This window comes from Apium graveolens, chromosome 7 (assembly GCF_009905375.1).
Source record: "Apium graveolens cultivar Ventura chromosome 7, ASM990537v1, whole genome shotgun sequence".
Taxonomy (NCBI): domain Eukaryota; kingdom Viridiplantae; phylum Streptophyta; class Magnoliopsida; order Apiales; family Apiaceae; genus Apium; species Apium graveolens.
The window spans coordinates 183925094-183939471 of record NC_133653.1 but is presented as its reverse complement, the minus strand read 5'-3'; the positions used below and the strand labels follow the sequence as shown (position 1 = coordinate 183939471).

The window sequence follows — 14378 nt, the reverse complement described above, 5'->3', positions numbered from 1 at the left end:
ATTACTAGACAATGGATTTATAAAACCAAGTGTTTCATCATGGGGCGCGCCAGTTTTGTTTGTGAAGAAAAAGGACGGACGCATGAGACTTTGTATAGATTATCGAGAATTGAACAAGTTGACGATTAAGAATAGATACCTTTTTCCTAGGATTGATGATCTGTTTGACCAACTTAAAGGAGCCTCTTATTTTTCAAAGATTGATCTGCGATCGGGATACCACCAATTGAAGATTAAGTCTGAAGACATACCGAAAATAGCTTTTCGAATAAGATATGGATATTATGAATTTCTCGTTATGGCTTTTGGGTTGACGAATACACCAACTGCTTTCATGGATTTAATGAATCGTGTATTCAAGGATTACTTAGACAAGTTTGTCATAGTTTTCATCGATGACATTTTAGTATATTTAAAGACAGAAGTTGATCACACACAACATCTAAGAATAGCTTTGGAAGTATTGCGAAAGGAGAGATTATATGCCAAGTTCTCGAAATGTGAATTTTGGTTAACTGAAGTAAGATTTCTTGGATATATTGTTGGAAGTGAGGGAATTAGAGTAGATCCTGAAAAGATTGAGGCGATGATGAATTGGGAGAGACCGAAGACGCCAACAGAAGTGAAAAGTTCTATGGGACTAGCAGGATACTACAGAAGATTTGTAAAAGATTTTTCGAAGATTACCGTACCACTGACTAAATTGACAAGGAAGAATGAGAAGTTTGAATGGACGGAGAAGTGTAAAAGTAGTTTTCAAGAATTGAAGAAAAGATTGGTAACTTCTCTGGTTTTAGCATTACCAGATGACAAGGGAGATTTTGTGATATACAGTGATACCTCTTATAAAGGACTTGGATGCGTATTGATGCAACACGGGAAGGTGATAGCGTATGCTTCAAGACAACTTAAACCACATGAACAGAAGTACCCGACTCATGACTTAGAATTAGCTGTGATAGTGTTTGCTTTGAAACTATGGAGACACTACTTATATGTGAAAAAAATGCGAGATATACACGGATCACAAAAGTCTGAAGTACCTCTTTACTCAGAAGGAGCTAAATATGAGACAACGCCGATGGTTGGAATTGATCAAAGACTATGATTGTTCAATACAATATCATCCGGGAAAAGGCAACGTGGTAGCAGACGCTTTGAGTAGGAAGGAAAAGCTAAGTATGATAACAATGCCGAAGAAATTATCTGATGAAGTTGAAAAATTTCAATTAGAGCTTTGTGAACATGGAGGAGCGGAAGAAATGTGTTATGCCATTAATTTTCAACCAACACTACTAGAGAGGATAAAGAAATTCCAAGATAAAGTAATGATTCAAGAGAATAATCAGTTGACCGGAGAAAAGATATGTACACAAAAAGACGAACAAGGTGTGTTGACATTTTCGACAAGAATTTGGATCCCAAATGTGACTGAATTGAAGAAGGATATTTTGCAAGAAGCACACAACTCAAGATATTTGATTCGCCCGGGAAGTACCAAAATGTACCATTATTTGAAGAAGAGTTTTTGGTGGCCAAACATGAAAAGGGAAATTGCAGAATGGGTTTCAAAATGCGACACATGCCAAAGAGTGAAAGAAGAACATCAGAAACCATGTGGTTTGATTCAACCATTGAAGATTCCAGAATGGAAGTGGGAAAATATTTCCATGGATTTTGTAGTGGGTTTACCGTGAACACGTTCTGGACACGACGCAATTTGGGTCATAATTGACCGCCTTACGAAGTCGGCACATTTTCTTCCAATCAATGAGAAGTCTTTGTTAGACAGGCTAGTTCACATGTATGTACGCGAAATCGTGTTATGCCATGGTGTACCTATATCGATAGTTTCGGATCGAGACCCGCGATTCAACTCAAGATTCTGGAGGCAATTTCAAGAAAATCTCGGAACGAAATTAAACATGAGTACGGCATACCATCCACAAACCGATGGCCAAAGCGAACGAACAATCCAAACCATTGAAGATATATTGCGAAGCTGTGCAATTGATTTTTCGGGAAGTTGGGACGATCATCTACCACTCGTAGAGTTCTCATATAACAATAATTACCATTCAAGCATTGGCATGCCACCATACGAAGCTTTATATGGGCGAAAGTGTAGAACACCGACGAGTTGGGATGAAGTTGGGGAAGGAAAGATTTTTGGACCTGAATTAATTCAGCAAATGAAGGACACCGTCACTGTAATCAAGAAAAGACTCATTGCTGCTCAGGATAGACAAAAGAAATACGCGGACCCCGCCCGGAAGGATGTGAAATTCGAAATTGGGGAAGTTGTATTGCTAAAAGTATCACCATGGAAGGGTTTGACCCGATTCGGTTAGAAAGGGAAATTAGCTCCAACATACATCGAACCTTTTGAAATCTTGAACCAAGTAGGGAAAGTTGCTTATGAGCTAGCCTTGCCGCCACAATATCAGCATGTACATAATGTATTTCATGTCTCATTGCAAAAGAAGTATAATCCGGATGCCAATCATGTGATAAAGATTAAGCCAGTGGAAATTTAAGCCAATTTATCATATGAAAAGCAACCCGTGCAGATACTGGATCGACAAGAGAGAATTCTTAGAAATAAATCAGTAAGTTTGGTGAAAGTATTGTGGAGGAATCCTAAAGTCGAAGAATCAACGTGGGAGTTATAATCTGAAATGCGGAACCGGTATCCTCAACTATTTTCCAAGATTCTGAGGACAGAATCCTATAAGGGGGAGAGGATGTGACAACCGGTAAATATTTGAGCTGTTTTATAAGTGCGATGTATTTACTCATAAATATTATGTATTATAAGGCCGACTATGTGGATTCGTTATATATTGTGTATAATTTTTGTTATATGGCATGGCGAATGTTGCTAGAATATTTTTAAGCGTATAGCTTTCGTACGCTAGTAAGATTTACGTTACACGATTAAATAAGTGGTGTGATTTGATATTATTCAATTAGTTACGGTTACGCGATTAAGTAATAATTGAGATTCTTGCGATATAGTGACATTTATATGAGTTGCGAATAGACGGATAAATTATATTCTAATATTGTGGAATAGAGTCAATTTATTTGTAATTTCTTGTGTGATTTTTAATGTGTTAATTTATATTTTACATGAATTACTTATTAGTGTGATAATGTTAGTAAAATTCTTTTAATATAAAATTTTGGTTCAAAATTTTTGAAAACAATTTTATTAAGCTTCTAAAATCTCATAGTATTTATGGTAATAATTTGGTGATTTTTTGGATTTGTATTTTAATTATTAAAAATCATTGTTTTTAATTATACTTTTAATAGTTATTGAATTACAAGTGTGCCCTTGCATGCAACCTCCACCCAAATAGAGTTCAAGGGTAAGACCGTCCTTTCACCCTCCACTAAATCCATTTGACCAAACAAATGACCAATAAAACCTTGCATGCAAAAGCTTGTTATTAGTGGATGGACGATAAAATAGTAAACTCAAACTCCACTACCATTTGGTGAGACAAAAACCAAGCAAAGCACTCATTTTCACATCATTTTCTTTTCCACCAACACATCACTCCACTCTCTCTTCTCCCTACCCTCTCTCAGCCGAACCTAAACCCTCCCCATCCCTCTCATTTTTCTTCCTCATTTTTTCATTTTCTTAACACCTTTCAACTCATCTAAGCGAGGGACATTTACACCTAGTGTTACATCTTCATTTGAGGTTAGTTTCTTAGTTGCATGTAGTTAAAGCCAAGGGTTTAACTTTGATTCTTGTGACTCTAGAGTTGAACCTAATGTGGCTCATAAAACTTGAGCAAGAGATGGTCTTGATGAAGTATTTTGCTTCCATTTTCAAGCCATGATCTTGGCATCAAGCATTCGGCAATGACTTCCAAGGAGCCGAATAGATTTTGTTGTCTGTGTGATAGTTTTGCTTGTTTTTAAAAAGAAAGATACCTTGAATGTGACTTTTATAGAACTTATGATCTTATAAGATGTATTTTTTCAAGTTTCCATCCTTGCATGCTATGATTTTTACGTTAACAAGTTGAAGTTATACTTGTATGTTGTAGAATAAGTAGTATATCGGATAAATGTGCTATGTGATCCAAATTTGAGTTTTTATACAACGCATGCCACGGTTTATTCTCTAAAATGCTAGTATGCTATGTGCCTTGATAAGTCATGATAAAATCTAGTAGCCATCAAGTTGATACCATGTGTTTTTAGTTCGAAAATTTGCTTAAAATTGTATATGTAAAATTTACTCTGCTATACTCTCTATTTTTGCCTCTGTAAATGGCTTTTCTGGCTAGGTTTATGCTCGAATGTTTTCATAGAATGATAGTTAATAGGGTTGTGTATAATATAGGATAGATTTGTGGGATTTCATGTTGGTTTTGGTGTTGATATGGGAGTTAAGGTGGAAGGAGGTACACTAGACACTTTATAGCAGAATTTTACACCATAAGTATAGGTTGTTTTAGGTGAGTTTTGGTAAGGCCTTGCTAGGCCCGAGTTTACTGGAATTAGGACTTGATTTATACTTGAGTCCAGCGGCTTTGATTCGTTGAAAAAATTGCATTTAGGTAGGTGCACACACATATTTCCAAGAGTAACTCAGAACAGGCCGGAACTGCGTAAGCTTGAACTTTGGTCGACTTTAACCATGCCATAGTCTAGGCCTTCACGGGGACTTGGATTAAATAAGTGTAATACATCCTTAGGAAGTGTAACCAACCATTAGAAATAAGAATTGAGTGAGAAAAGTGAGTTTTAAGTGAGTTTTATGTGAGTAAAAACAGGGCAGAGTGAATTCGAGGGAGGCTGGACAAGTGTCAACTTTGGGCAGAGGCCTAGAGAGGCCCAGGTGAGGACTTGGCCTGAACCAAAGTTTGAGAGATATTTTTAGGTCTTAAGAATCCATGGGAATTGGTTTTGTTAGAATTACCCATGTAAAAGTTGTGATTTCGGTCAAGGAGTACATGACGTGCAAATTGGTGCTAGCAGAAACCTTAGTGTAAGTATTGATTTTTGTAAGCCTATAGGAGTGAGGCCCCTGAGTCTCACCAACTTTAGAAGTTAGTTTAGAGTCTTAACAACCTATAGGAAGTGGTTTGGAATGAAGGCCCAAGGTCGAGACACCCCATTTCCACCAAGAAACCCGAGAGCACCCTTTCGAGTGGCATTAGGAAACCTTAGTGGTGTTCATTGTAATTAGGACTTAGAAGTGAAGAGTCCGAGTGTTTTACATTATATTTAGGTTTAAGTTAAGGTCAATAATAGTTCTTATGTGTTACTTTCTTATGTGCTTAGGTATTTAGGTGATATTATAGTATAAATAACTAGTAGTATATGCCATGCCGTTATGTGATTATGTGACTATGTGGATTACTTGAATTGCATGCGATTAAATTATGTGTATTCTTATAATTATAAGTTCTTGTGTAATAGTATTTATGATGAGAATAGAAGATAGTGTAGGAGTTTATAGGTTTATAAGGTGTTTAAGTGTGAATAGTAATGAGGTTAATATAATGTGTAGGTTCCGAAGTGAAGGGGAAGATTCGTTCCGTCAAGATCGAATAATCTTAGAACTATTGGAAGGCAAGTTACTACTTTAATATGCTTGTAATTGTTGGGAAGTTACTTACCTCCTTATGCTTATAATTGTTGAAACTATACATACTTTTCGTGAATGCCTAGTTGTAATAATCACCATGTCATTAATTAATTCGAATATTTCCATTAATACCTCATGATCTTGTTAGTACCTTACCCTCAAAACATTCCCTATCCATTAGACCATGAATACTAAACTCTCTATCAAATTCCCTAAAGCGAACCTCATTAGTGAACTTGAATTATCTTGTTACAATTCCATTAAAATGATACCAAATCTTTCCCGGTATCCATGTTATAAATCATTAAAAATAAAATAAATGTTTCCTTATCTTAGTGGATTGGACTAGACGCAAGTCCTTTTCACACTTATTAATAGGCTCACATATATCCTAGAGATCCCATTATATTTGAGAACCCAGCGCGGTTCGGGATTACTTCGCGGCTGATCAGCGTCTGTAATCTGTAGCGTCCTAAAATGATTTTGATGATTTGATATTCATAACATGATTTCCCGATGCCATATGCCATGTTTTAGTCATTATAATTCTATCATGCCTTTATATTTATAACATGACTGCTCAATGTCATGATTCCATATGCCATGTTTCAATTGCTATGGTTCTATCATGTCTTTACATTAAAATTACATGTCTCTTATTGTCATTTTTACAAGAATCTATAATCCCTTTATTCGTGAACCCGTGATTTTGAGATAATGCATTGTATAGTAGAACTGATAGTACTTGCTGAGCGTTTTAGCTCATTTTCTTGTATTTAACCCTATTTTACAGCTAGCAATCATGGTTCGTACCAAGCAGACCGCCCATAAGTCAACCGGTAGGCAGGGTGAAGACCATTTGAGGGCACAGGTAGAATATATATAGGCAGTATCCGCCAGTATGTAAGCGTTGTATTAGTTCGAAAGGGCTGTTTCAAACTCTAAACTTGTAAATTTCTCGGGATTGCTATTATTTTGGTCGGGTCTGTAATCATATTATTATTATATTTTGGACTTATAACTTTGTAATATAATTATGGTTCATATTTATTTAGTGTGTGTGTGTGTGTGTTATTGGTTTGGGGTGTGACACAAACTACTCCATTTTTTCAAAAATAGGTTTCTTCAAAAATTCATAACAATTAACTGGACGCATGCAAAAATTAACTAAAACTAACATATATATATGAGAAGTATTAGGAGAGGTTTAGTATACCTAGCTCACTTACCAATCTTGTGAAGTGCATTCATCAAGTGACTTAGCGAAGATACCTGCAAGCTATTTTTCACTCGGAACAAAATGAAGCTCCACAATTCCATTCATGACATGTTCCCTTATGAAGTGATATTTATGTCAATGTGCTTGGTTCTTGAATGTTGAACTGGATTCTCAGTGATGGAAATAGCACTGGTGTTGTCATAAAAAAATATGATTTTCTCCAATTTCAAGCCATACTCAACAAAGTAATTTTTCATTCATAGTATCTGTCCATAATAATTTCCAGCTGTAATGTATTCAGCCTCAGTGGTAGAGATTGATACATAATTTTGCTTCTTCTAAACCATGAGATCAGCTTATTTTCTAAAAAATGACAGGTACCGGTAATACTTTTTCTTTCTATTCTGCAACCTGCATAATCTTCATCTGAATATTCAATTAGATCAAAACTAAATTCTTTAGGGTACCACATGCCAAGGTTTGGTATCCCCTTGAGATATTTAAAAATTCTCTTAATAGCTACTAGATGAGATTCTCTAGGATCAGATTAAAATCTAGCAGAAAATATATAGAAAATATAATATCAGTCTGCTGGCTGTTAAATATAAAAGAGAACCAACCATGCCCTGTAGCTTATGATATCCACTTTCTTTTTCTTAGTATTCGTCTCAAGCTTAGTGGCAGTTGACATGGGTATTTTTGTAGGTGAACAATCAACTAAGTCAAACTTCATTAGTAAATCATGAGTATATTTAGTTTGACTTATGAAGATTCCATCATTCATTTGTTTAACTTGTAGACCAAAAAAATAGGTAAGTTTACCCATCATGCTCATTTCATATTTACTTTGCATAAGGTTGGAAAACTTTTTGGAAAGCTTTTCACCAGTAGATTCAAAAATTATATCATCTACATAAATTTGGACAAGTAAACTAGAGCCATTAACATTTATATAAAATAGAATTTTATGTACAGTGCCTCTTGTGAAAGTATTCTTTAGATGAAACTGAGACAATGTTTCATACAAGGCTTTAGGTGTTTGCTTCAAACCATATAGTACTTTAAGAAGTAGGTATGCATATTCTCTAAACCTTGGATCCTCAAAACCAAATGATTGACAGACATATACTTCTTCCTCAATTTCTACATTTAAAAAAGTACTTTTTACATCCATATGCTAGAATTTGAAATTGGTATGAGATGCATAGGCTAAAAAGATTCTTATTGCTTCTAATCCACTGGTGCAAAAGTTTCATCATAGTCAATTGACTCAATTCCTTCTATCGAGAATAGCCTTTTGCAACCCATTTTGTTCCAACTATAGTTATGTTCTTTGGCTTGGGTACCAGCTTCCATACCTTATTTCTTTCAAACTGATTTAATTTGTCATACATAGCTATAATCCAGTGTGAATCTAGAAGAATTTCTTCTATATTTTTAGGTTCATCCTGAGAAAAACAGTTGTTGCATAGACATTCTTCTTGAGTAGCTCCTCTAGTTTTGACACTAATAGATGCATCTCTAATGATAAGCTCAAATGGGTGAATTTTTGTCCAATTCCAATGAGGATGTAGACTTGTTCCGGCAGAGGTGAACACATTTTCTTCCTATTGATGAGTGGAATGTGTGGAAACATTTCTAGAAGCCCCCCTGAGTTCATGGATCTGGTATCAAACTGATTAGCAGTTAATAAAAGATGATTTATACTTTCAACATCTGTTCCCTAAGGACTATCAACTACTAATTTATTTTGAACATCAATTGCTACTTATTGCTGAAAATCATAAGTAAGATTTTTAGTGGGTTGAACTTTCTTGGTTAGGGTAGCTTGAGTTTCCTCATCTGAGCCAGTTTGTCTTCCATTTTCATCTTCTCCAATCTTAAGAGCATCATGGTGACCTTGATCTATTAATTCCTAAACTTTTTTATCATCAAATACTACATAAATAGATTCCATGACTATGTTGACTCTGAGATTATAGATTATGTAGGCTCTTCTAACTGAATATCCAAAAAATATTCCTTCACATGCCTTTGCTTTAAATTTTCCCAGGTGTTCTTCCTAGTTCCTTAAAATAAAGCATTTACACCCAAAGATATGAAGAAAATCTAAGGTTGGTATCTTTACTTTGCACAATAGCTAAGGTGTTTAACCATGAGTCTGATTAATCAAAGAGATATTTTTGGTGTAGCATGTTGCGTTATTTGCTTCAGCCCAGAAATATGTAGGTAACTTTGATTTATCACGCATTGTTCTTGCAGCTTCAATTAGAGTTATATTGTTTCTCTCAACCACTCCATTTTGTTATGGAATTCATGGTGCATGAAACTCATGGGTCATTCCTTTGCTTACATAGAATTCTTTCATTATGGAGTTCTTGAACTTAGTTCCATCGTCACTCTTAATTATTCTGACTTTGAAGTCTGTATTGTTGCTGACTATCTTGATATGATTAATGATGATTTCACCTGCTTCACTCTTTGTAGTTAAGAAATTTATCCAAGTATACTTCTAGAAATCATCAATAATCACAAGACAATATTTCTTCTTTTAGATTGACATGATGTTCACTGGCTTAAAAAATCCATATGAAGAAGCTGTGGTGGTTTATCAATTATTGATACTGCCTTATTTTAAAAAGAGGCTTTCTTTTTCTTTTTAGCTTGACAAGCTTCTTAACTTTTTAAATCCCAACCCGTCATCTTCTTTCACATTGCAAAGCCTATCCCATGATATCTACTTAATTTCTTTGTTTAGTCTACTATCCCTCCACCAAAAAGCGTTCATTTTCTTTTCAATGCTCTCATAGGTCTTCACCAGTATTAGAAACATATTCATCCAAAAATTTGGGATGACCTGAGATGATGCCTTCAACATAGTCAATTTGCCTGCTTCTGAGATATGTTGGTTTTGCAAACCCTGAAGGTTTTGTTGGACTTTCTCAGTAAAAAAAGAAAATGTTACAACTTTTCTCTGTTCTATGCTCATAGGCATGCCTAGATAATTACCAGGGGATTAAATCACATTTACCCACAGCGGCTCACAAACTTCATTTCCATCTTCTAACCTTGTATTAGGAGAGAAGGTAACAATCGATTTTTCCATATTAATAACTTTCCTGAAACATCTTCATAACAACTTAAAATTCTTTTCATGATGTTTGCTTCTGATTTTTTTTGAAAAAAATAGCAATCGTCGGAAAATAATAAGTGAGATATAGGTGCACCCCTAGCTATCGTGCACCCTATGCAGTAACCTAGCACTCTCGTTTCGGGGGTCTGGATTTGACGTCATCACTTTGTGGCATCGCATATGACATCCGTTAAATTCGGGGGTCTACATTTGACGTTATCACATGAAAACCACATTTTAAAACACTTTTGAAAACCTGTATTTTTGAAAATATAATGAAAACCAAAGAATTTAAAAAAAAACTGAACGTTTGAAAAGACTTTAAAAAAAACAGTTTAACCCCCTAAAAATAGGATCGCTTACAGGTTACAACATTGAAATTAGAACCAACCACTATTATTAATAAACAACATCTTTTACAACTTCAAGTCATCTTCGATAAGAAGAATCATTACTATTTTACTTACAAACCTGATTTACAACTGAATCTCAATAAACAACTCTAACTCAAACTTTCTTCCTCCAATTCTCTGGATACCTTCTTTGACCTTTGGATAAATCAACCACTCAAGCTCTTCGTCTAGTCTTAGCCTTAATTGTTATCGAACTCGAGCAACTCATCTTTAAGCCTTTCTGAAATGGTTATAAGAAAAGCAAGGGTGATCAAGAATGCTCAACAAGTACCAATATAACGACAATATTCTGAAATAGTTTATCAAGTGTTCACAAGCTCAGGGTAGTATATAAAAAGATTCATCAATCTTTGGATCAATTGATAACTATAAAATTCAATCATTCAGAAGAATTATTGAATTGGATTTATCTCATTTTAACCAAAGCCAAAGGTTAGGCTGCTGATCAGTCATGCACTCATCCCGAACATGGCACACAACCCTGTTCTCTATACTGGATCCAAGGCATACATTGACCTACATTTTACCACGAATTTGGTCTAACCACAAATTTGGTCCACATATTTTACAAAAATAGTCCAATTCTAATAATTCAATTGAATAAAAATATTCATTTCCATAAACAGAATCATAATCAATGATTATAAAATATTTAACTAAAAACAATATTGGCATTTGATAATCAAATCATCTGCGACAAGAGTTTCAATCTTGTAATAACAAGGTTTGGTATTCATGAAATAAAATCAAGTATACAAGGGTATGTATTAATTGAATGAAAGGTATTTTGGTGATTTTGAAGTGGTATCGTAGGGTATGTGTTCATAGGATATGATAAATTGTTTGGCTTTTCCGAACTTGAAGGTAGAAAGAAATCATGAGTTTTGTTCTCAGAAGTAAAGGTTTACCAGGTGTGATTCACCGCATAAAACATAATACCATAATCATGAAAGAAATATCAAATCTGTGTAACATACATAAGGAAGGATTTAGGAACTTGCCTTAAATCCGGTTACAACTCATAGCTCAGTCTCATAATTCATACTCCACAATATATGCATATCATAACTCACGGATAACCTCTGACTATACTTTATTCACTGCACATTGTTTCTTTCTCGACTTATTCCTTATTCGCTTTGCGACACCATTTGACCTTCGGTACATCTTCGACATTGCACGTCTCGTCCAGATCTTTTACGAGAATAACACAATACTATTATAACTAACCAATTTATCGACTTAAACTTTTAACTATCAAACCCCGTATCTATACCCCCATTCGCATATACATATCACGTATCTCGATAAACACTTAACACGTAATAAAAACTTGACTCATATAATTCTTCTGATTTACCAATTATCAGTTAAAACATAATCATGCTTTGACTCTATCTTATAGTCAAACTATTTTAAACACAATATTCTATAAATCAACGCTTGAACAAACCTTTATCAAAAATCCAACATTATCTCGTTTATTTATTAGACTATCCCCCAGTTATTATATTTTAATCAACAATTAATCAATCAAACTCAATTTCAAAATCAATCTGGACACTACATTATGTTACTCAATTGACTTTTCAGGATCTTAACACAAGAAATAAACATATACTTCACCTAATCGTCAATTAATACATAATCAGATCATATATAGTCACATTATGCACATCCAATGACATGTAGCCATATTTCCGACTCAATTATTTTATTACAAAATATCAAAATAGACAATATAAGCTTCTAATCACTTTTCGTTTCATCTGAATCCGAATTATGGATCAAAAGATACGATTAAACCAGTTTTCTGATGCTCTTATCAGCACATAATTCATACAACATGTAAACACCTATTCCACATATCACATAATTCATATAACATATGACTCGGTTTATCACAACATTCGACTCAGTATGTTTAAAACTGAAATCGGGTCTATATACAACTTTTTGATATTTATGTGACTCGGAAATGTTTACAAAATCAAGCGACCTTTCAAAATGAAAGATTATGTTTCAAAAGTATTTTTGATAAAAACAAAATATTTCTCTGAGTCTAGACGTGTTCGTTTCGTATTAAACGGACAAACGATCTATTTATTACGAATAAAATAAGAATAATTTAATTAATAATAATATTAATTAAATTTTAAATACCTTTATATAATTTTTAAATACTCAAAATTATTTTTAAATCATTATTTGGCTTAATTATAAATAATTATATTTTTAACTATTTACAGATAAAATTAATTGATTAAACGAATAAATCAATTAATTAAATGTGACGACCTCAACCTCGGGGTTAGAAAATGAGGACTCATTCACCAGTAAACTAATAATATCAACAGATATAATAAACCCCGATTAAATACTAACAGAATCTAAACAGGATTAAGTTTGAGACAAGATTACAACTACCAACCAAAATAAATAATTTACAACCCAAAATATTAATGAATTCAATTAATTCGATTCCAAAATGGAATCGACTGATAACCCACTATATCTGAACCAACTTAAAGAATCCTTCCAACTACTACGCTTGCTTACACACACTGCTACCTGCTTTGGCATGACACGGTAGGGACTGCCAGGAAACCTCATACGAGCTGAACGCCTAAGTCTGGCCATTTCTTGCTTAACTGTCATGGTTAGATCAAAGCAAATATATATGAGCCAAAAGTTCAGCAAGTAACTACATAGAAGTTCTATAAAGCAATAATAATAACAATAGCAAAAAGCTGAGGCATTCTACTTTCTCTAGGTGGCAGATTTCTGTCTTTGGGCTATGAAAGGGTTATGAGGAAAGGTTTGGGCTTTCAGGAATCAAGGCTCTAGATAGGGTGAAAGCCGACATTCATCACAAATCATTAACTGGGTCTCAAAGGATCTTTCAAGTGGAAAACAAGAATCTATTCAACTCTGGGAATCAATTATATGATTGATAACAATATCTAGAGGTAAATCAATAACATGAAATCTCAAATAAAAGCTCAAGTCTTTAATAAGTGAATGGAATTGGAAATTTGCATGACGCTATGAGCAATGAGGGGTGATCATCCCACATCAAAGCTCCGAACCACATAACAAGTGATTAACAACCTTTGAGGATCCCTAACACACATTGGCCATATAAAACCATCAGGCTCCCCGCTACTGAGGTTTAAAAATCATCACAGTGACTGGCGCCTCAGTCTTATTTGAAAGATACCATCCAATTCCTTTTTAATCAATTCATTTTAATTCAAAGGGTTCTTGATCAAAGACAAGATAACAAGTGTATGCATTGTCAAGGTTCAAGTGACAGGTTGTCTAAAATGAGGGAATGTTATTAAGATTAGGGTTCCCAAAAGAAATAATTCAAATTTATGAGGGGTTTAAGATTCATTTGATATATTAAGAGACTATTGCAGGGAATTCATGCTAATGAAGAATTTAGTTTACTCAAGACATTTCGCAAGGGAATTCATAAAGGTTCTCCAAGGGTTTACGAGATCATAGGGTGACAAAGGAAATAGGCAATGTAATAGGGTATGAATCAATCAAGTGGTTGTAAACGGTAGAACAGGATTCAAGAACAAGTTATCACAAGAATCAATATTAGGGTTTCTCATAAATCAATAACAGGTTTATCACAAGAATAAAAAAATCACTACTTTATCATGGCAGTAGAAATATCAATTCATAAGACAAGGCATAGTTACTTGCCTTAAATCGCTTTCCTCATTTACTGAAATTGAAACTGAACTACTGCCACATAAGTTTCCTTTCCCTTTTCTAGCCTGAATGCATCCACTATTTGAATCTACAATCCTGAACATAATCCCTAATTAGCTACTAATTCGCACTCGACGTTCCCTGAACGTCTAACGATTATCCCAACTCGCATTAAAGCTTAACTTATATACACGAGTATAATCACAGAATATTCACAAAGCACTTAGTAGTACATACTTATATACTTAACTCGTACATTCAAGCATAATC

The 14378-nt window shown here is 34.3% G+C and overlaps 1 protein-coding gene across 1 annotated transcript; it reads left to right on the top strand.

Annotated features, from left to right (window-relative positions):
- The first annotated feature begins 298 nt into the window (after positions 1-298).
- On the top strand, positions 299-5551 carry LOC141674250 (putative mitochondrial protein AtMg00860). The gene is made up of 4 exons (XM_074480969.1): positions 299-778; positions 4367-4427; positions 4800-4864; positions 5540-5551. Exons 1-4 carry the CDS (start codon positions 299-301, stop codon positions 5549-5551), a joined length of 618 nt encoding a protein of 205 aa, XP_074337070.1.
- Positions 5552-14378: the final 8827 nt, after the last annotated feature.

What these genes read in the sequence shown, in the direction of transcription:
- LOC141674250 (XM_074480969.1), top strand. Translation starts at nt 299, where the DNA reads ATGGCTTTTGGGTTGACGAATACACCAACTGCTTTCATGGATTTAATG. An exon ending in AAGAATTGAAGAAAAGATTG is followed by an intron (nt 779 to 4,366) that starts GTAACTTCTCTG and finishes TGTATAATATAG; the next exon opens with GATAGATTTGTGGGATTTCA. An exon ending in GGGAGTTAAGGTGGAAGGAG is followed by an intron (nt 4,428 to 4,799) that starts GTACACTAGACA and finishes GAGTAAAAACAG; the next exon opens with GGCAGAGTGAATTCGAGGGA.